Raw genomic sequence first — 25,076 nt, forward strand, 5'->3', positions numbered from 1 at the left:
ATCAAATGTACTTCAAATACTTTGATTATCATTAGTATTATCAATGATTAAATTTAGTTTTGTTTATCATCATTTAATTTTAGAAAGTGGTTTAATTTATATAATATTTTTAATCATATTCGCATTTGAAAGAATGACTTATAACAAAATACCTTAGCCCAAGGGAGAAAAATAAACCTAAAATGATATACATGTAGTTTTTTAATTAATTACATGTCTTCATTACATGTATTTATTTTCTTAAAATGCACCAATGCAAATACCTGTTTTATTAACAAAATTATCTTAATAAGTCAAGAGAGAAAACTATACCTAAAACGGTATAGCGTTTAATTTATTTTTTTTTTAAATACTCGTTATCATTTATATTCTCAATAAATATTAATGCAAATACCTTTCTAACTTATAAACACTGAATTTTTAACTCTGCAAACGCAAATTTCTTAATTTCACAAGTTTTTCACGAAAAATAACAAAGACATTTTGTTATGACATTTTATTTTACTTTATTTTTTACAGCAAAACGAAACACAAATGTATAAGGAAGTTCCATATAGGTCACAATTGGAATTACAAAAATAGACACTGCTGAAGATTCCTTATTTTCCGCGAGAACTTAATTCTGCAATTCCACCGTTTTCCATTAAATCACAGGAAAACAAAATCGCGAATACAGAATTTGTATCGGATTTTCGCGGATATTTATTCCTTGCGTTTAATTAGGAATCTGCAGTACATACAACGAATTTAAAACTCATTATAAACACAATAATTACACAGCAAAATGGAGTAATTCGCAGAAATTGCTAGCTCGTAGAAATTACGGAGGGGACGCTTGCAAGTTTTGACCCTTGGTCTTTTTTCGAAAGTATAACTGTATACAGAAAAACTACATAAATTGCCACTTATACTAGGACAGCCAAAATGATATTAAAACAGAAATATCCAACAATAACTATGAATAGAGATTAAACTTCCTCCTGTTTACTACGCTAAAACTGTAGTGACTAGGATACATGTAATTTGTTGATTAAAGTCAAATTAAGTTTACTTATACTTACTTACGTCAACGCAATACAAACATTGACATGTATGAAGTAATCTTTGACCTTTTAAAGTAGTCCTAATCTTTAAAAAGTTATCATGAAATGGGGATTATATTTCAAAAATAAAAGAATTACATTCCATGATTTAGATGCAAAACATAGTAATTCATTATGAACAAAACCGTTACATGTATTAGAAGGTAAGAAGGTACAATTTTGTCCGAAATACTTTGCACACCACCTTACGAAAGAATTTTACCGAATTCTCGCATTTTTCATACTAATTGTTAGACCATTATTAATCGCCTAATTGTCTAGGGACTTTTCCGATTTTTTTTCTGATTACGACAAAGAGCACCCGGCGGGTGTGACCGGTCAGCAGAGGATGCTCACTCCTCCTAGGCACCTGATCCTACCTCTATCTAGTTGGAGGTCCGTGTTGCTCTGCTTTGAATTTGTATTTCGTTTAATGAATTTTTGAAATGGTTCACGGTTTGTTATTGTCATTTTTTCATGTTCACTCAATAAACGATTTCATAAGCAGTGCGTTGAATTAAACAATACTACTATATAAAAATCTATGATATATTGAACCTTGACTGGTTGCATTTGAAATCAATATAATTCATCAAATGATAATGCACATATTCAATTCAGGTGTGTAACTTTTTAATAACAATATTTCATGATATGGCATACTGAGAAAACTGGATGATCGTGGCCTGTAAGACTTAATTAATCTCCTTTAAAAGAAGAGCTTAGTATAAGAAATATTCAAATTTTATATCAAATACATTAGGAATTTTTCTGAACTAAATAATAGTAAATGGCTAAAGAAATGTAAGGAAGATATGATGGTTAATCTGTTGTCCATGAAGCTTTTATATTTCCACATGCATTTTACATTATAAAAAAAAAACATGCATTCGTGTTATTTTTTAACCTGCGATGAACACTGGGTTTTGCTTTGATCGTTGTTGTGACAACAAAGTAAACATTTCAAAGCTTCTCTGAACTGCTTACTTAACAACGAGTAAATTATAAAATTTGCAGCAAACGTTAAAAACCGAATACATTTCATATATCCTTGAAAATAATTGTTTCTGTTGTCACAAAAGGGACATAGTGGCGTTTCCGTACTAAAAGAAGAATATTTAAAGAAAGCCTCAATTAATGAATCAACAATCACCACCAGTACGATGATGTTAGTTATAACAATCATTTTCCGTATTCGCTGATCCATTGTCTTTTGTCGCGAAATTCTGTTTTTGATCAGCGAGTAGTTAATAAGGAGAGTACAACCCAACATGACAATAGCAGGAATATACACCTCGACAACATGGAGAGCACGTCCACCATTGTCATTAAAATCGGTAGTTCTTTGCCAAATACAGCCCGAGACTTCTTTTCCAGCTGTCACGGTTGAATTTAAGTACACTTTTTTTATATTCTTATATCCCAAAAGAGGCTTTAAATTAAATAAAACGGAAATACACAATAATACAGCTATTATCACAATTGTGCGTTTGACCTTTAGAATTGACCTTGCCATGATTGGAAACGAAACGATGATGTAACGTTGTATGCTGAGAATTGTTGTTAGCAGGCGAGCCCATATTGTGCAAATTTTCGGAATAGATGTTAGAAGAAGGTTTCTCAAAGCACACCAATCGTAGGGAACATATTCTTCAGCAAATCCGAGGTCGTAGAAATAAATGGAGGGGATGATTATTGAAATAACCTGTATGGTATTAGCTGCTGCTAAACCTATTAATACAACATGAGTTGCGGAACGAAAATTTCCTTTAGCGAAAACGGCTATCATTAAGATATTCACTGTAATGACGATAAAAGCAATTGATGGCAGTATGTACCCATATATGGTAACGTTAAAGTCGTACACTTCTGGACTCTCTGATTTCAGATGCAAAGCCAAATTCATACTAGATGAACGGTTGCTTGTTTCTGTCACATTCAGATTCTGTGCTCCTTTTCTTTCATCGTGGGACCTGCCATTGGCTCCATGATTTCTGTAAAAGAGTTAAATGGGGGAAATGATTTGTTGAATCTAAAAAGAGTTTAAATCAAGTTTGTATGTATTTTTCGCAAGGTGAACTTAAATTCACAAATGACATAATCCGAATATCATCACAGGCATAACTCGCAAACACGTTATCTACCTTTTTTTAACAAACATACACTCCGCCTCCACACAAATTATCATATATAGCAAAAAGAGTTACCTTTCTCCTTCTAATGTATCCATTACTTTCCAAATGAAAGCTGAATACTATGATACTAGTAAATAACAAAACAATGTGTGGAATTAGGTACGACACGCTGCAGCTATTTAATATTTGGCATATTAAATGTACAAATACATAATTATGGCATAAAGTTGGATCACATGATTTATCTATTTAATAATTCAATTCTGAAAATATAAACTTTCCGCTGTACGTGTCGTCCTAAACTGGCATTTAACACCTGAGCAATTCTTTATATAGCCTTGCTAATAAGCCAGTTCTTAAGAACCAGGTGACACAAACAGGTATTCGAATGAAAACCTTATATTTCCCTATAATTAATTTATTATTATACCAAGTAGAAATTGATCTCTGTCTAATTCGTCCCTCAAACGAAAGAAATCATATTTATCTTACGGTGGCTCACTACACCTTCAAATATTTTCTTAAATCAGCAGAAAATTACTTGATTGTGATAGATATCATAATGAATAAGAAGTATTTAAGTCAAATAGGCAGAAAAATGTGCAACAAAATGTTCAATTTTGGATGAAAAATTACATTTCCGAAAATTTAATTCAGTAAACATGAACAAAAGCTACAGGCAGATTCGAACTCATAATCTGCGGTTCAGAAGCCCAATACTTTTTTTTTTTTTATCTTTTAAGAAGCCCAATACTTTAACCACTTAGCTACGACGATATACAACCGAAACGAAAGATATAAACAATTTAACAAAACATTTAAATCGCTATCTTGTGACGTAGTGTCTTTAAAAGTACAAGTCTGGGTGTAGCGAGGTACCTTAACGAAACACATTATGTGCTAATTAAAAAATGAGATTTGCTATCGCTCATAAGAGTTATAAGTGGCCAACTGCGACAACCAAAGCTGATCCATTGTCTTCTTAAGGATGACGTTTACTCAGAATGAAAAAAAAATTCCACTGATGATAATGAAAAACAAACTATTTTGTGTTAAAGATCTAACATGGTAGTGTTATTCTTTACTTTCAAAAAAGTAGGTCAATGACTTGCTTTTTGAGTTAATGGCCATTGAATATTTTTTGAAAATTTACGAAAAATCCATAAAAATTTTACACTATGATTGAGATTTTCTTAATTGTGTAAATAATACAAATTGCTTAACTCTTTAACAAATGAAATACAGTTTATGAATGGTAGTGACATTAAATAGATACAAAGCATTAAGTTTTCATTCAGAATTTTTATAGATATTCTAGTCCAAATTTCCTCTATCAATTTTCAAATTCTACCCATTTTTGATTCAATATAACAAAAAACTGAATGATGATAATGCCAAAACATTTATAGTATTAAACTAAGTATATTGACCTTTCTCTGCTGGCATAAAATTTATATGAGGCCAATGATCAAAATTTTGAGATATGGTGTCGTTTATCATTTTTAAGCATTTTTCAATATTTTTAAAGTGTGTGCCATACGATTATCTAAACGAAAAAGCAAGAGAAAACCAACAGAAAATATGCAAAATTATGTTGACTAACAAATAAAATCTTAGCTTTAACTATTATAGTACTACCAAAAAAATTTCAGTGGAAATCAAAATTTGAAAAATTTAGTCCAAATTTCCTCTGTTTTGCTAAAAGTCAAACTTTGTCAGAGCCTAATTCCATAATTTAGTACAAATATCGATTGGCATGCCAATAATAATTCATTTCATAAATACATGTAGTATTTAAAACAAATTTTACTCATGAAATTGAACTTTTTGACAATCCGAAAATGAGAACTCAAACCCTGAGTAAAAGACGTCCTTAATTTTTTTGGTGTAAAATTGGAACCACTAATCCTCTTCAAATTGTGACCCCCCCCCCCACCCCCAAGGTAGCGATCGTTGCAGAAAAAAATTGTAAAGCCTGCCAAGGCGGGTTATGTATTTTTTCTGCAATGCTTGCTACCTTCATACCAGAGTATGAATTACCAACAGAAGCATTTGATTGTTTAAACAAGTGCCAAATCTCCAACAAAATGAGACCCTTTTCTCTAAACTTTTTTGAATAAGTAAAAATTGAACTATTAATATTATAAAACTAGATTGGTTTATATTACTTATACATTCCACAACCTCCATTCCTTGGGTAGATTTTCCCATGTATTTCTAGGTAAAGTTGTTGCTAACGTCCTGCAGCGCTAGATTACGATAAATATGTATATATTTGATATTTAAACCTGCATTTTTGCATCACTTCGGGGTCTATTCCTGCTCTCCGGTGTCTGGTTTTAAAAAAAATTGTGTTTATTATCTATAGGATAGCTTACTTTGAAGTTTTGTTGTCTGCTTTTTTACTACCTTACCGTATTTTAATTATTTTCTAATCATCCTTCATTAAAAGAGGTCCAGGTCCAACACTAGCCAACGGACAAATTTTGATCAGAAAAAAAAATCACTTGAACTTTGGGCTCCATTGAGCTATAAATTGAAACAAAAATCTACTCGAGTTACAACTCGACAAGAAACTCCGCGAGTTTGCAATGATTTTTTTATGACAGGGACATCAGTTCAATTTCTGCTTAAATTCCCTTCCACACTTACACGAGATTTCCTTCGAGAATGTACGAGTTTTAACTCGCTACAACTCGTAGCTCCAAACCGTGGCAGTGCGATCGGGAACATGTGATATATAAAATTTAATTAGTCTCTTGCTAATACATGTATCTGCAAATATTCTCATTTCATGTTTCTGAATCTGCAGCTCTATCCGGACACATAATTATATACTACGAAAACAAAAAGACTCTCAAATTAATCTTAGCTATAAAGGTTTTATCTTTCATAGTATCGATGTTGTGTAAGGTAACTCAGCAAGTCTAAATGTTTGCGTTAATGTCCCATCTTACCAATGTATATTTGTATCCTTACATGCACGTATTTTTTTCCCACACTGTTTTATCCGATTTTAAAATTCATAACAAAAACTGACAATAGAATTTAAACAAAATAATGGTCTCTCTTGTGTATTATTCAGAGGCTCAAAGTGTTTAATAAAAAATTGATAAGTTTTATCACGAACATGCATTTGTCAACAATGCCACTCTCAGGAAAATTTGTAACTGACATTTTGAAAAATAGTAACTCAAATTAAGTTCGAAAATATGTCATTTGACTTATTTGCATGTACATGCATAGCGAACTCATATCCCTTCATATTATGCGACAAGAGACCATATTGTAACTAAGAGATTAGCGCATTGATAAATAAATGATATACTACCATCTTTAAAAATAATGGGATAGTTGATTGCATTTAACTTTTGTTATAAAATTAGCAATTATGGATATATGCTTATTAATGAACCAAACACTGAATAATATATTAGGACATTTACGTTTTTAAATTCAGATGATTAATTGCTTTAAGTTAAGCAATCCCAAGTGTGATTTTTTAAAAACTCTAAAAAATATGTGCGGTTTAAAAGTTTAATATTACAAAATACTATTAGGTCTTATTGAATATCTCTTTTAGTTTTGGTGCAATTTCAAAATGACATTTCCAATTTTTCGACATAACATCTTTTGATGTTAGGTTTCTTTGCAAGGAAAAACTGTGTAAAAACATGATTGCATGCGTAATATTCACTTCGGTCTAATTGAACAGTGTTGAATGAGACAATGAATCATAATACAACTATTTAATGCTTGAGCAGTCAATAGACCAGAATATTTTTCCCGAGGTGCAGGGAACAACTCAGTATGATCTATTGCCCGAGGGCAATAGATCATACTGATGAATTGTTCCCTGCACCAATTATTAATTTCTTGAGAAAATGGATAATTGGTAACAACAAGTTTTGTATGGCGGCGCAATGTGCGACGTCAAAAATTTCCAGTCTTAACGTTGTTGCTTCATCCTCCACAAAATTTCATAATTTACGATACCATCTAGGTTTTATTTCCAAATATATCTTTTAAAAAAATATTCTCTTTGAACTTGTACCCTGAGTGCAACATACATTACTAGTTTTGTTTTTTGAAAATATTTACTAATTACAAACGATATTCCGACTCCAAACGTGCCATGTTTTAGTTGTTGTCTAACGTTCGTCCTACCAAATGTGTTGTTCAGCAATTTCACGTCCATTTCTATCGGTCTGAGTTTCTTTTTTTTCTCTTATTGTCATCATACTCGTCCAAATATGTTCAATGTTGTTCGACTGCTAATTCACAAAATGCATTTCTAAGCGATTTTGTTAATTTCATTTACTTCAAAAACGGCTTATGATTTGTTTCAAGGTCTTTACAATATGTTTTCCGTTACCGCTGCGCCGCCTTAAACGCTGAAGTCGTCATTTTATTACGTGTCAACAATTTAATTTGTCACAGAATGCGCTATAAAATCGTTAAAAGCTTTCTTATAGCCAAAAAAAATTCTGGGTATATAATTGAATTATTAACAAATATAAATATAATTTTTATTTGAAGTTTTTCATTTGAAAAGTACTTTTCCTCGTAAGAACTATATATGATAAGAGTTAAATTTGGCCCCCATAATTCGCCATTTTTTAAGTGTTTCGGGTACAATAAAATGTTAACTAATGTTTTAGAAGAGTTGATATAAAATATATTTTTCATCTATTTATTTGATTTATTTGCACTCACTGGCAGTATATGACGTCAGAAGAGACGCCATTTCTATGATTCAATCAAAATCGGCCAAAAATTGACATTTTTCTTATATATTTACGAATGGGAAATATAGAGCGCATGCTTGAACAAGGAAAATTTTTTTGTCACTAACTAGTCTTGGCTAGATACATCTCTGATTAAAATATTTTATTTGTTCAAGAATGCGCTCTATGTTTTCGGAAGGAAAAACTGCTTGAAAACAAGCTGTTTTACGCTAAAAATGCAAAAATGGCGGGAAAAGGTTGTCTCTACAATGTCATATTTCTAAATTGTGAGCACTTGAACCAACATGAATGTTATGTAAACACATCACATGCATAGCTGTATTAAGAAAACAAAGAATGATAGTAAAATGACGATGTTCATTTTAGGGGGCCATTTTAGGCCCTTATCATATATAGTCATCCTGTTGATTTCAACTTTTCGTTTTTGACATTGTACCGCAAGTCAAATTTATGATTTAACATTCTTTTATTTCACTTATTTAATCTCAAACAATATTTAATTTTAAAACATAATTCAAATGCAAATTACTTAAACCCTTGGTGGCCCAAGTTTTATCTTTCTGTGTCTTCGATTAACTGAATAACGCCACTTGTCTACGCTATTTTGGGACAACCCTCGTATATGTTAATAAAGAGAATAGGCCAAAATGGATTGAAGGTAAAGAAAAAGGGTTTTTAACTTTTGAAGTTAACATGAAAGCGGATTACCAATCAAAAACAGTATTAACATGCTTTGTCAAAAACGTAGTGGAAAACATAATAAATATATCTGGTATTCAGTTTCACCTAAATGTTGATAATCTGAGAAGGAAAAAATGCAATTTTCGTACAAATATTTGCAAAACCTAGGCCTAATTTACGGAAAAAATTAAAATCCACGACTTCTAGTAATCGAAAAATATAAAATATGTTTCTAAAATATTACTAATCCAAACTTAAATAAATAAAAAAAAGAATTTTTGGATTTAATATTTGATGATTTATAACCGCAGAAGTATGCTATATGTAATATCGATTTCAATTAACTGATCCTACACAGGAAATATAAATTGCAAAAGGATAAAATAGACAGTAGTGTTCAGGTAAAAGTAGTATCATATTTAATAGGTTTTTGTAAAATGAAAAATAAGCTTGCTAACATTACGTTATTATGGTCTCTTTTTCATTGAAGGTTTATCGGATATATAAAAATTTATTTTACAAATTGATTTAACAATTGCACAAGTTCTGGAAAAAATACGGAGTACATTGAATTACAGACAACTTATGCAGAAAATCTTAAGAATCTCTTGGCAATATAACAAATTTAAAAAAGGGGGGGGGGGGGGGTAGTCTTGATGTGCGAAATACGTTTTGAAATTCGTATCAGTCCGCCCAGGAAATCGAGATGGTAAATATATGGTTATGAAATCTTTAAAAACTTATATACTAGTAAGAAATTTATTCAAAATATCTTTCGTGGAAATCATTAAACTCGGTCTTGTTAAAATCAAATTTTCTTTGAATTTATGTATAAGAAGTTCAAAACAAATTAAGAAAACCACAATCATTAATAGAATTATTGATAATAAACAAAATGAATTAAGTTTTTTGTTGCAACTAAAATATGTTTCCATTATTTTTATTAGTAGTCTTTATATTTATACCTGGTATAGACAGTAAATAATAACGTTACCTTTCTCTTGGCATCTTAAAGCTGGTCCTGTCAATTCCGTGTATGGTTACTGAATAACCAAAAAAATCAGAAAGCAGGCTTCAGGCAAGGTTTTCTTGGTTTTGTCGTGGGCTTCGTTAGTGTACACAAACTAAGAAGGTGAACTGTATAGCATCATTTATACGATAAACAACGGAACGATTTCATAATCAATACACATTAAGAAGTAATGGCTCGTCTCGGAGCTCTACTAAATATTAAGTTTTTAAAGACCTCACACCATAATTATGAATATTAAAGATTTTTTTTTCATTAGAGATGCAAATTTATGGCTATCCATTTTCTAAAAAAAAAAAAAAAAAAGTTGCAATCAAGCGGTAATTGTTTTTTCTTTTTTTCGATGGCCGTCCACAGCTATCGTGGGTTATGTATTTTTACTGAAATACTCGCTACCTTAATACTCGCAGGAATCACCAAAGATTTAATGGTGCAATCAAATTAGACATCAATTGATTATCGTGTTCTTTTATATCTTAACTATTTTAACTGTTTTTCTCTCTTAGATCATTGCTCCAGTAATACTTCTAAGAGGGTGATCAAAAGTTACAAATCATTTCAATTCCTTAATTCTAACGTAGCAAAATTATGTATTCTAAAAAAACATTCAATATGTCTTTGAAAATGGGAATATATATTTAGAAATGTAGAAAATTATAATAAAAAAAATTGGTGTTTTTTTTTTTTGTTCAACCGAAAGTAAATGTAGGAATACCTACTTAGATAGTGTTTGAGTTTGTTCTTATCAACAATAATATTATAATATATGGTTCTGATTTATCATCGTTTGATCTCTTCTCATCTATTTCAATTATTATTCAAGGTGCTCGATGGGCATATGGAGCTATAAGGGTAGCATTAAGGTTTCCATAGATTTTGTAAATTGTTTTATATAAAAATTTTAGAAAAAAGGGTTTCAATAGACGCGCTTCTTGAAACTATATATGGTGTTGGAAAACGATAGGTTATGAACTTTCAACATTCAGGGATACTTTTTCAACGATTTGTCTATTCCTTTTAACTTTATGCCCATGTTATTAGTAAACAGCTTGAATAATTTGGTTCTTTTTACTGCATGAAATGAATGCTTTCATGTTTCTTGTTTTTTCAATCAGGAACAACTGGCTCTCATGAAAAATATATCAGCTTTTTCTTTGATTTAAAAAATGCATATTGTGTTAGATTAATGACTTGAGCTTGGTAAGCAATTTTTCTTTACTAGTATCAGTCAATTAATCATGCGTTCAAATTAATTATTCTGTGGAATAATAATTATTTGGAATAATACCTAGAAAAAACACAAAACATTTTTATACACTAGTGCTACGGTGATGATGTTGATTTTGATTTCATTCAAAAGCATTTATTTGTCACGGGTCGCAATTATTTTAATATAAAAATCATTATATGAATACATGAATATCCCTCCATTCTAAGAATTGGTAGGACAAAGTAGTGCCTTTAAGCAAAATAGTTCCTATACTTACAGAGTGTATATACATTTAAAATCAGAATGCTTGAAACATGTCTATCAGAAAACAGGACTTGCAATTTTAAAAGCAAGTGTCAAAGTTGAATAATCGTTTGAAGGAAAGACATGAAATTATTATCGTTTAATGTGCACTCTTTCCCTACTTTTACTTTCATTTCAGAGTTTTCAATACAGACGCGTGTTGCCGAAAAAATGACTTAACACCACGAAATTTTAACAGTACAGAGACGTTGATGAGCTTTCATTCAAAGGGCCCCTCGTTGCTGAAGAAAGCTATGAACCCTAGTGTTAACATAAACGTCTATGGAAAATTATTTATTGGATTTGATCACGCCCCGACCAAAATTATCACCTCATAATAGTCAAAGAATGATTCCTTATTCCTTACATAAAACCAATAAAAATATTACTATTCTGTTTAAATAGCATTTCAGTTCATTTGTTATCTGACGAACACAGCAACAGTATCTTTTCAACTACAAAATGAACAATATATTAAGTTTCTTAATATGGGGTATTATTTCAAATGCAATAAAACTCTAAACGAGGTGCTAAATAAGTCATATCGCTCACCTGAGGAATAATAGGTATAATAAAAACAGCTTAATTGAGTCATAATATAAATTATCTGGATAAGAAAGTATAATACATGTACTGGGTAGATCCTGTATAAATAAAAATCCATTTTCCCCCCTGGATATTCTTACGTTTATTATCATTAGTCCCTTTTTATAGTCTTTTATAGTCAGATCATTTGTTTAACATTGCAGTTCTCAAAAAGAACCTAAATAATTGTTTATATATGGTATATTAACCTTCATGAAACTCTGAATCCCTTGTTATGCCTTAGTACCATCCTGGGGCTAAACGTCCAAACAATTTTAAAGAGTCAACAATATGTCAAAATGTTTGCATATAAGTAAAAATATCTATTAAATATTTCACTTTTGTGAATAATAAAAAGGTTTTTCTTTGTAAAATTGGATCCCCCAAAGAGACCCAACCCTACTCCACAAGATTTGATTTGAACAAATTTGAATCAACAAAATGTGAACAGACGGACAACCAGACGAATGGACAGACGACAGACAAAATGTGATTTGAAATGCCCACTTGAGTTTTCAGCTCAGGTGAGCTAAAAAATAAAATAACATTCTTTTTACACTTTAGATCAAACCTTTTTTCGTCTGACTTGAACGTTTTCAAATTACATGCCTATGTAGCTGACAAGCGGTAAAATCCAATAATATGAAATCTCAAAATCATGATGAAATGAGCGAACTTGATTGAGATGTGCTGACGGAATTGCTAGGTTTGGCCAAAAATCCTGTTGAATATAATATGCTTTACTTTTTTTTACAAGTGGCCCATGGCGACATCGCTCACCTGTGAACAATGGGCGTTCAAAGATATTATGCCATATGACCCCTCGGTAGAACTACAAAAAATAAATATTGTAAAGTATTCGAATTTTACACTTATGTTTGCATACACGTAATCTTTGACATTGTTCCTTCATGGATTGGAATACTATTTTTACCCAGAATAAGAAAATCCTACGCAAGATATACAACTAAACATATGGTAGGGGTACACTGTTAACTTCCAGTTCCCTATATTTTCGTTCTGCCCCCCCCCCCCCCCCAACTTTATAAAGCGATCACAATATATGAGCATATAGATACATTTTCCTCCTCAACTACTTACTAGTTATAATTGTATTTTTTTAAAAATATAATGTAATAGGTTATTGTTTTTTTTAAATCCTATATATCTGAAGAAGAAAATTGTACCTCAATGCGCTCAATTCCTCAAATAAAAACATTCAAAAACTTAATATGTCTTCTCAATTATAATTTAATGACTGTTGTTTACCTCGCGTAAACTCATGTGACTTTTATAACTTTACACACACTTGATTGATGAATACACTGGAATGAAAAATATTGTCATGTGGCATGTTAAAGAGGTATAAACGTCAATGTTATAGTATTGACAAGTACAGCACTCTAATTTACTAACGCCCACCCTTTATTTTCATCTTTATTCAAAAATAAAAAATGGCTACAAACCAAAATAATTTTCCGCTGTAATATTTTCTTAGGAATAGCGATAATTCCTTTATCCCCGCAACAGAAATGTGTCAGAACTATGGCGGCTGTTTTAACGGTGTCGTTTTTATTTAGTCGTGTCTGAAAAACTATCAAAATTGATGTAGATTTCACATTATTCATTGTATAAAGAGAGGACGCCCAGAGAGTATTTATAAACAGCATATCATCCTTTATTTTTTTTACAAGGATATAATATACCTAATTCATATAGAATTTCTAATGATCAACCAAAATTTCAGCGTCAATCGTAGAATTAAAAGCAAGATACAGAGCTCACAATTCTGCTAGGTTTGAGTCATATTTTGTTCACATGAATTTATTACATTCAGCTTGAGATTTTTAATTGGTATTTCCTTTTCAGCATTTAAAATGGAAAAAAAGAATGGCCTCAGATCAGTGTACAAACATAGAATTGTGAGCCCGGGTTTGCCTACCTATTTTACCAAGACTCATGGATACCGAACCCGAAGCTATAAACTGTTTGAAACACGCCTTTCTTTTATTATTATTTTCGTAATCACTCAGATTTGAAACAAAATTAGCCCACAATTTTTTTTTCAATTTATATTTTCCTTTCCATAAGGATTATTCATGCTAAATTACATTGAGTTTGACTAAGTAGTTCTTGAGAAGAAGATTTTTAAACATGCACCCCCTTTTTCTACAGTTTCGAGGTTTTCTCCACTTTGAATAAAGATGGGTCTTTCATTTTTGCAATTTATATTTGTCCCCCCATAAGAATGCTTTGTGTCAAATTTTGTTGAAATTGGCCAAGCGGTTTTAGAGAAGAAGTTCAAAATGTAAAAAGTTTACAGACGGACGGACGGACATACAAACGGACGACGGACAAAATGTGATCAGAATAGCTCACTTGAGCTTTCAGCTCAGGTTAGCTAATAACACAAAACAAAAAACTTATCTGTTATGCATGTTTCATTTTATTTATTTATTTGTTAAAAAACTGTGACCATTAATTGCAGACTAACTGCCTGTGTTATACAAGAATCCTAATAAAAGCTATAAAAATTGATGCAGATTTTAATTCTTTTTTTTTTCAAACGGTAAACTTTATCTCATTGTTCCAAATAGTTTCCTTTGACTGTTGAGAGTGTCAAGGGAAATTTTAGCAATGTTATTATACATTTTGATCCATCTTTTTCATTGTATATTTATGTGCTAGAATGAGCTAACATTCAACTGTCATTAAAATGCGATCAAAAATAGCATTAAGTGCATAGTATATTTATATCAATTAGATTTGAAGAAACATACAAGTATATAACTCATAAAACCTAATTGGATGTGTTTTTGAACCGTCAATGTACATGTAAAATTATTTATCAACGTTAGAATTTTTGTCATTTCGAAATTTTATAATCAAAAATTGGAATTATGAAAAATCTTTACCATACAATTGCGGGTTTATATTGCAGTTGAAAAATTCAAACTTTCAATACCTGCATAGCTTCTGTTATTTTATAGAACTGTGTTTAATAGTAAAACACAACAGTTTTAGTGTCTTTAATTATATCAGTAGTCCAAGGTATTTGTTATATCTCTTTATCTCTCCTGAATTTTGTTTAACAACGTCGTCTGGTGTATTTATAAGCCGTAATTTTATATCAAAACACAACCTTGCATTCCTGCGCTTTACAATTTACTACTTTATTACTGCCTTTTGTTAAACAGTGGAATAGACCATCTCATGCACATCAAAGAAATGTGTTAATCATGAGTTTACCCTATGAGAAATGAGGGTATGCGGAAAGAAATTTCATATATTTCAAATTAACAATAAACAGTTGAATATAAAGATGAAAGCTGGCATCCAGTCCCTTAGGAAAAGTTGATCGAAGTCTAGTTCGTTTATAGAGTTTACTGAATGGTAAATTCGCTTTGTAGAGAAGTTTTGCTTTTGAATCCGGAAACTATATACAGAGGTTTTGAAAATGAGACAGAGAATCTTTGCTTTGAACAGAGCTCAGTAATATTTAATCCCCTCTCCATTGTGGCCCCACCCTAACCCCGGTTGCCATGATTTGAACATACTTAAATCTACTCTACCTGAGGAAGCTTCCACACAAGTGTCAGGGTTTTTTTTTTTGTCAAATGGTCGTTGAAAAGATTTTTTGCAAAATCCCTACAAATGTTCTTTACTTTTAAAATAGACCCCTTTATAAAGGGATGTGCCCTTCATTGGAAGAAACTTGACGACATTTACCCACAGATGTTATGTTCCAAGTTTGGTTAAAATTGGCCCAGTGGTTTTGGAAAATATGATGAACATGTAGAAAGTTTACAAAAACAACGACGACGGATTTTGTTCAGTAAAGCTCACTTGAGCTCTCTGCTCAAATGAGCTAAAAAATTGTTTTATAAATACCTGCAAATTATTCTGTTCATGTACTTCCAAAGATTTGTCTTTTTTTTCAAATGGTTAACATTATCCTCTGTGGATTCCTCGTATATTTTGGTTGCAAATAACTTCTACAAACAAAACCTCAGAAGATTACTTATAATGATTGTTTAAATATCCAACTGAAGTTTCTTTTACAATTAAAACAAAATATCAAGATTAGGGTAAAAATATATAATTTGCCATGCGAAAATATAAATGAAATGTAAATTCTTATATTTACTTTTTTTCAGTGTCTTTGTTTGTGTCTACGATTACATTTTGTAATTTACGTTCAATTAATTAATTTACATGTAAATGGCGTGCTGTTGAGGCGCAAGCGGGTATCGCATAATTAAAAGAAATAAAAATCACATAAATATGTCAGTATTCAAATACTTAATCGTACAATTACAGAAAATAACATAAATATAAGTAAAAAAAGAACTATTCTTTGAATATTATGAGGTGATAATTTTGGTTGAGGCGTGATCAAATTTATCGTAAAGCCCTTCGATTTGACCTCGTCCGACCAAATTTATTACCTCTTGATACTCAAAAAAATAAGTCTACCTCATATAATGTTCTTACCTTTATGGATAACCTAGTATAATTGACCTAAACATCAAAATGAAATGGAAGACCATTCTTTTGACTTATACATTCCATGCTCGTGTAAATGATGAATAACTACACACAAAGGACTATAATTAACGCTGATGATACCCTACGGTAAGAATCATCCAGAGCCTGCGTGTTCCCACAGTGTCAGAAATAGCCAATATTTCTTGATTGTTCTTCAAATCTGTGCTAAACAACCCATTCCTTAGTGATCTGTTTCAAAGAGAAAATGTTAAAAACTGTTGAAACTGTGATAAAATCTGTGATAAATCCTTACTAAGAAACAAATTATCCCGAGGGAGATGATTTATTAACTCCAATGTGAACGTAATTATTACCAGCCTCTTCTATGGGTTTCAAAAACAAGGCGATATTGAAATCAAACTTTAAAAAGGAAAAAAAAAAAGAAACAAACAAAGCCATTAAGCAGGGCAAATAATCTACGTTTTCAAGTTCGTAAGAAAGAAACAACAAAAGATGATGCTAGATGACGTATGACGTAGATGACGTATATACCTGTAACAGAGAGGCAAGGAGTGTTTTACATTGATGTTGTGTGTATTTAATTTTCTTGAGTTCAAGATACCAAAAGACAGCACAGAAAAACAGCTCTTATAAAGTAAGTCCCAATTAACATGAAAGGATATATATATATATATATATATATATATATATATATATATATATATATATATATATATATATATATATATATATATATATATATATATATATAATATATATATATATATAAAAGAACTGAACTGAATAGGATATGAACAAATGCCATTTTTTTTAGAAACGAAACTTTTTTAGAGACAAAAAGTTAAAAAATCATCAGTGGGGGTCGACATGGATTAGTATAAAACAACTAATATTAAAAATAAATTATATATTTTTTAGTGTCTTTGTCTGTCATAACACTACGTATCGATTTTGTACTATACAGTCCAATAAATTCAAATGATGTATAATTGGAGCGCAAGAGAGGTTTGCTTATCTAATCGCAAAATGGCTGAACATTTATTGGATTTCATCATGCTCCGACCAAAATTATCACCTCATAATACTCAAAGAATGATTCCTTATTCCTAGGTTAAGTCTAAGGCAACATGTAATTCTTTGCTCATGTATTGAAATCAGGTTTTGTTGTATTGCTCACTGAGATTAATCCTGTTATACTTTCACACTATTGTCGGAACTATTCATTTAAAATCAAAAGCTTTTTATTAAGTCCGTGAAAAATTGTATAAAGTTGGCCTCTTCAAAATGGTTATCATTGATAAAAGAAGTTTTACCAAAGTTCTATTTGAAAAAATCAACATATATGAAAAAAAAATTATGGAGAAAAACTTTCAACAAAACTTTACACAAATTTTGCGAGAAATGTTTTTAAAAACTCTTCCTTTTATGCTTCATTTTCATAAATGTAGTTCATTTTAGATATGGAGGACATTCAATTGTTTAATGTGGTTAGATAATGAAGTTATTTCACAAGTGAGACAGGATTTTTTTTTTCAAAGTGCGAAACAGTCAATATTGCCTCAATGTTTAACTTATCAATGATAGCCATTTTTAACTACTGTTTATTACATTTTCCCCGGCCAATTCATGATAAACAAATGATAGAAGAATGTTTCTACGATAATATGATTTTCTAATTTCTATTTTATGTAATTATTTATTATGCATAAAATGGACACAGTATATAAGCGGAAACTTCACTCAGTATAACGAAAAATCTTCAAAATTAGAATTCATCAGAAACTTTCTTTTTCATTCACAGGAATCGTGACGTTTTGTAAAAGTAATCTCCTACTCCTTTGGAAAAAGGCCATTAAATCTCAAGTCTCCAAAAGGATTAGAAAATGCTCTCTCTCTCTCTCTCTCTCTCTCTCTCTCTCTCTCTCTCTCTCTTGAAATGCTAAAATTTTATACACAAGTAAACATTAGTAAAAAAAAAAAATACATTGATTGTATAATTTGTGACTTGAAAGAATCAATTATTAAAACTGTAATTACTCTTAATTGAGAGAGAGAGAGTGGTATTTTCTTATTTTTATCAATGAATAAACCATTATTAAACCAATAACAATGTTTTCGAGAAACTTACAGAGGTGTAAAAAAAATTCTTTTCAATTTGAATTCATAATTTTAGTTTCATCAGATGGCCTGTTAAAATTAATATTCACGACGACCAATTACCATACATACCATGCTACCTGAATATTACCTGATACCTGAATATTAAACCAAACCAATTCTTATTAAAAATAGATTAATATGCACTTTACAATTCAATCTACGTTGTTTACATCGCTCAGCTAAACGATTAATGTTTGATGTTTGCGCGCTGGTTTTCATTACCTATAGGAAAGTCTAATCACGTGTTATAGAGGCCCAGGGACTCATTATATCCTGTCTTTTCAGACACTTGTTCATTTCAGTAAGTAAAATATTAACTGGCAGAAAGAAATACGCTATCGCTTATATCGGTTGGTTAGGGTTTTACTGTTGAATGACTTTATATGCTACTTTAATAATGAAAACATTCCATGATTATATGTTCTATATAGCATGATTATTTGTTATTACAGAATTGCATGTACTTAAATCAAGTTCATCACTGGTTATCCTGCAGCCAAAATCCTAAAATTACTTGAGTTGTTTTTTTTTTCAGTAAAGTTCATGGCTGTACGTACGGTTTTCTGCATAGATTGACGGTCCACGGTGTTTCGCAAATAGAGAAGCATTGCGGATCGTCAACGTTGGCTAGCAAAGATGATTAATTTTGAAAGATACTAAATCTGCCATGGGTGAATAGAGAAACACAGTGGATCGTCACCCTTCGATAGCGGCGAACATGAGTTGGCTTTTGGTTTGCGTCACTGCGGGCGTTTGCTTCTGTAAAAAAAAATTCCCTATAGTATAATAATGACTGGCAAGCACACGTTGCAAGATGGCAAATATTTACAAATTTGAGAAGGCACAAGTGCATGTTTTCCAGAATTCCTAAGTGATTCTAAGCATGCAAAAAAAAGGTCCGATGACAACAAGCCCTTTTATTAAAGCGCCCCTGGTTTGGGAGGGTTGGGAAAAAATAAAGCAATGAAAGTATAAATTAGATTATAAATGTGACATGGATAATTTAAAGAAAAAACTAAGTAAAGTCCCGGGGGTCTAGATACTTGATGGTGGGGAGTGGTCGGTCCTGTCCTTCAGCACCTGTGAGGCATTCTAGAGGTTTTTAGTAATTAAAAAATTTGGATGCAGTGGTCCACGTATAATTGTAAGGAATACAAGGAGTATACTTCAACTTATAATATGGTTTAAATACAAGACTGGACCTTTTTGTGGTTAGGGATATCGCTTGTATTCACTGCGTAAATGCCTTAATTGCATACACAGGGGCCAAGCCCGTTTTAACATCAATTTCAATGTAACCATCTTTATTTATGGTTACATTGAAATTAATGTTAAAACGGGCTTGGCCCCTGTGATTGCATACTGAAATTCAAAGAACAAATGTAGTTGTTGAACAGCTTCTTCATCACGCGGCGGTTTAAAAAGCGTTAGCAATTTACTTTACTTTTTCCAAGCATATCATTTCAAAGTTTCAAAGGACAGATCGAGTAAAGTTTGGTTCGAATGTGATGGAGACCTAACTGTTTAATTACATAAGGTAAAAGTTAATCAAAAGAGACATCGTGTATAATGGGTTAATTGTAAGACCGATGTCAATGGCTTCGCTAACGTCTCTGTGTATTGTTAAAGGGGCATGGTCACGATTTTGAACAAATTCTATTTTTCGGTTTTAGCTCACCTGAGCTGAAAGCTTAACTGAGCTTTTCTGATCAAAATTTGTCCGTTGTCTGTCGTTGGCGTTGGTGGTGGTGTTGGCGTTGTCGCTGTAAACTTCTCACATTTTCATCTTCTCCAGAACCACTCGGCAGATTTCAACCAAACTTGACACAAAGCATCACTGGGTAAAGGGAATTCAAATTTGTTTGTTTAAATGACGGGTCACAACTTTTTTAAAGGGGAGATAATTTAGAATTATTGAAAATTTGCTGGTATTTTTCAAAAATCTTCTTCTCAAAAACTATCAGGCCAGAAACTTGTGTGGAGGTATCCTCAGGCAGTGTAGATTCAAGATTATACAAATCATAGTCCCCGGGAGTAGGGTGGGGTCACAATTAGGGGATGAATTTTTACATAGGAATTGTAAAGAAAATCTTTTAAAAACTTCTTCTCAAAAACTATTAGGCCAGGAAAGCTCAAATTGGAGTGGAAGCATCCTCAGATAGTGTAGATTCAGGTTTGTATAAATCACGGTCCCCGGGGGTAGGGTGGGGCCACAATTAGGGGGTGAATTTTTACATAGGAATATATAGAGAAAATCGTTAAAAAATATTCTTCTCAAAAACTATTAGGTCGGGAAAGCTCAAATTGAAGTGGAAGCATCCTCAGATAGTGTAAAATCAGGTTTGTATAAATCATGGTCCCCGGGAGTAGGGCGGGGCCACAATTAGGGGATGAATTTTTACATAGGAATATATAGAGAAAATCTTTTTAAAATCTTCTTCTCAAAAACTATTAGGTCAGGAAAGCTCAAATTGGAGTGGAAGCATCCTCAGATAGTGTAGATTCTGATTTGTATAAATCACGGTCTCCGGGAGTAAGGCGGGGCCACAATGGGGGGATGGATTTTTACATAGGAATATCTAGAGAAAAATATTCTGGGAAAGTTTGCAGTCCAAAAAGCAGTAACTTGTGTGAAAGCACGGGTTGTGTGCATATTAAATTTTAATCAAAACATGATTCCCTAGAGAAAAGTAGGGGGTGGGAGTATAGTGGGATATATATATATAGGAATATATAAAACTCTTCGCACAGGTTCAAGAACAAAAGGGGTTTGGTATTCACCATATAAATATATGGATAAACATCGGCAGATTTTTTTTTTTATTTGAGCAAGATCTACTGTACTTAGTTGTCAAGATATTTTGATTTTGGTAACGTAATGCTTAATATTTGATCAGAATTAAGACTATTATTGCTCAGGTGAGCGATTGGGCCCTGGGTCTCTTGTTATTATTTACAATGCTTTAGGAATGCACTTCCAATGATAATATGAAATTTCAGAATCAGTCGTTGAGTTTTAAGCAAGATATAGGGATCACAATTCTTTGTCATGTAAACAAGGATCGTGCCCTGTTTTTGTTTACATAGGTTCAATATACCAGTAAAAATCTTTTTTCAAGCTGATTTGTCCATCTTTTTAATCATGTTAAGCAAAAATAAACAGTTCTTAACGTCTAACAGATTTATTTTAGGTCTAAAACTGGAATTTTCACTTCGACATTCAACATGTAAACAAAAGCTTTGTTTACATAGCAAAGAACGTCAACAAGCACCTGTTGTCTGCCAATGTTGTTTCGTCACTGTTTATACTACTCATGAATGAATAAGTACCGAACAACAAGTATCCTCGCGGACAGTTTGTCCACCAGTAGTTTTCTGTAAGACATATTAATTTTATCACATCTGTAAACAAAAACATGCTTTGAGCTTATCTACATAACAAAGACATTTTAAGCTGTGTATTTCGTTTATAACTTGACTTTTGAATTTCAAAGATTGGTCAACCTTAAAAAGCATCAGTTTACCATTCTAGACATAAAAAGGTGTTTGATATTTTTAAAGTTTTGCAGAAATCAAGATTGAATAAACTAAAGGCGTGATTGTTCGTTATCCAAGTCTTCATTATATCTACTATTCTTCGAATCAGTCTAAACTGTAAAACCTTGAACATATCCGCAAAAACTCTTTTGCAATTTAACAGTAATAAACTGCATAATTCGCGATAAATGTTTTTTGCAATTAATTACTGTAAATTTATGTCTATTATTTTTACAGAATAGAAAATACATAGAAAACGGGTTCAATGCGAGATTTATCTGCAACAGTGAGGTTTTTGCGAAACTCGTACGCGAATAAAATTTGGTCCATGGTTAAGACGCGCGGATTGATGAAATGATTGTAGCGACTTCTTTGTACATGCAAGTAACCTTTGTATTTAGGCAATTGAAAGTGCGTGGAAAAACGCCGCGATGCTAGTCTGTTAGTATTGGGTTGTTTGCAAACATGAAAATGTATCTTAGAACATATGCTGTACAAGTTTTGATTGACTTACTACAAAATCTGCTTACATGGGTTACGCATTTTTTTTCTGCAATGCTCTTTACCTTCATGCTCGAATAAAACACCAAAGAACAGTTGTTTATGAGGGAAAAAATTGAAATGCCGTAAAACTGACATCATTGGTCACGTGCCGATTTTCACTCGGCTGCAGAAAGTCAAATACATAATTCAAAACCCAACAACCGGTGATCATAGGGGTCACGCAATCAAAAATTCAAGTTGTCAGAAGAAATTGTTAAAACAATACAATTGTTCAGACTTTACGGGAAAAGTGGCAGACCTCGTTTTCTTACTGATAAAGGAAACACGTGTCTTATTCTCCCAAACAAAAAACAATAATGTACTCGTAGGCACACTTGACTAAATCCACCAATTTAATTAATATATTACAACTGTTATCCAAAGAACGCCACGGTTGCTATTTCATGTTATATATTACAAACGAAGGAAGTATAAACCGAATGCATGTATAATCACTAGTAGAAATAATTAACTATAGATAATTACACATCATTTCTTATGGCAAAGCCGTTTGAGGTTAGATTTTAATTTTTGTTATTATCGGAATATAGTAAATTATACAAAATTCACAACATGCCATTTGCTAGAGAATTACTTTTTTTCATATTTGCTGCATGACAAAGCTAAAACTTAACATTAAAGAGAATAAAAAATGAGAAAAACGTCAAAATTTTTCTAAAGAGTCAAGGTTTTATTGCAGTTTTCACTCCGCGATCCGAGCAATTAGAGCCAAAATTGAAAATCAAAAAGATCAATAGGAAAATTAAATTCAGGTTTTTTAATTAATAATAATACCTAATATCTTTGAAATCGATTTCTAGAAAAACGTAATGAATTTCAAAAAATTAACGTTATGAAAAGAATTGCGTTCAAATGATTTATAGGTTTGAAAGGATTTACACATTTCAAAGTACAATTTAAATTTCTCAGTTTCACAATAATGATGATTTCTATTTTTTAATCTTTTCTAAACGTTAAATAATCAAAGGGCTGAACCCAGCTACGATGGTGTTCCTTTTATAACAAATGATTTATACGTTTACCATTACTAATTTTCCTGACTGAATTTGTCATTAATATTTGCATAAAGGGAAGGGGGTATATTGTTGAGATATGAACTGAACAAGTACATTTGCACCAGCTTTTATCCGGCAAGTAGCATCAATTTTATGGATGAGCCAGTCAAACATCGGTAATCACAGATTACAGAGCTCACAGGGACGAGGTATTACCTTTATGTAACCACTTTGATCACTTTACATGTATATAAAAATCATAGTTTATGACCTCATATATCAAAATATAAGCGTGATTTATTTAACACTACAATACAATAAAATAATGTATCATCTCTAACTATATAGGGCGTCCAAGTACCGTAGTGTCCATTCCACTCGCTTCTCACGGCTGCGACCCGAGTTCAGAACCCGTGATCGACAGTGGTCGTAAGTGATAGAGTATGGCGGTCGCCCGCTTGGACACGTGGGTTCTCCCCGAGTACTCCGGCTTCTTCCCACACCAATGACCCCCTCGCGATAACATCCGTGCCAACGACAGATATTAATATAAGTTGTAGAACTTGTTTATCAATCGTTGTAAAAAAAAATGAAGTTCAGGGTTTTTTTTTAACTATATAGTATTGTGTCATTTGATATAACATAATATTACAATAGAATACTGTATAATATCATAATACAATATGATATTGTATCATACAATATGTTATTGCATACTATCATATGATATTGTATCGTATGAAATGATATTGTATCAAAGGATATTGCATTATATGATATGATACTATATACTTTTATATGATATTTTATCTAATGATATTCTACAATATTTCATTATATGTTACGATATTGTATTATATATGAAATGATAATTAATGTAATAAATTACAATATCATATGATACAATATCATATCATATCAAACAAGATTATATGAAACAATATCATATCATATGTTATAATATCTAAAACACCGCCACTGAATTTCATCGTTGATTTACCTGAGTATACCTATAGTTCCCAAAAAAATTCTTACCTACCAAAAAAAAAAAATTCCCAAATCATGAAATTCCTAATCCGTTGGGGGGGGGGGGGGGGGCTAGGGCCTATGACTCCAACTCCTCATTATTTCAATCTTTCATGGTAAATTTAGGAACAATTACATTTCCTGCGAGAAAAAGTGGGGCGCTGAACCCTCTATGATGCTATGTGCCTAATGGTTAGGTCTAACTTTGCAAAAAAAGTGTGGGGGGGGGGGCTAACCCCCCAACCCCCTAGCCTCCCCCACCCCGGTTTCGACGCCTATGAGATCACTCTTCGTATCTTAAGTTATCTCTGTGATTCATTTACATAGGTAAATCAACCATGCAAGTGTGAATAAGTATTATTATACTTTCATGTTAATACTGAAATCCGATTGGTTTAAAAGTAGTTTATAATCCGTTCTATTACCCTCAGCATTAGCAACACACTATGCAGCGGGTAACACAGCGAATTCTTACGTACATGCACGCAAATTATGCGCGAACAGTTCGCCT

The 25,076-nt window shown here is 31.8% G+C and overlaps 1 protein-coding gene across 1 annotated transcript; it reads right to left on the reverse strand.

Annotated features, from left to right (window-relative positions):
- Positions 1-1,127: 1,127 nt before the first annotated feature.
- Positions 1,128-16,601, reverse strand: LOC109617656 (sex peptide receptor-related protein 2-like). The gene is made up of 4 exons (XM_066088328.1): positions 16,269-16,601; positions 15,666-15,769; positions 9,641-9,689; positions 1,128-3,076 (listed from the first exon to the last, which is right to left on the reverse strand). The coding sequence occupies exons 3-4, from the start codon at positions 9,652-9,654 to the stop codon at positions 1,978-1,980; spliced, it is 1,113 nt and encodes a 370-aa protein (XP_065944400.1). The 5' UTR covers positions 9,655-9,689; positions 15,666-15,769; positions 16,269-16,601; the 3' UTR covers positions 1,128-1,977.
- Between the last annotated feature and the right edge of the window lie 8,475 nt (positions 16,602-25,076).

The sequence above is a fragment of the Magallana gigas genome, chromosome 6 (assembly GCF_963853765.1).
Source record: "Magallana gigas chromosome 6, xbMagGiga1.1, whole genome shotgun sequence".
NCBI classification, from domain to species: domain Eukaryota; kingdom Metazoa; phylum Mollusca; class Bivalvia; order Ostreida; family Ostreidae; genus Magallana; species Magallana gigas.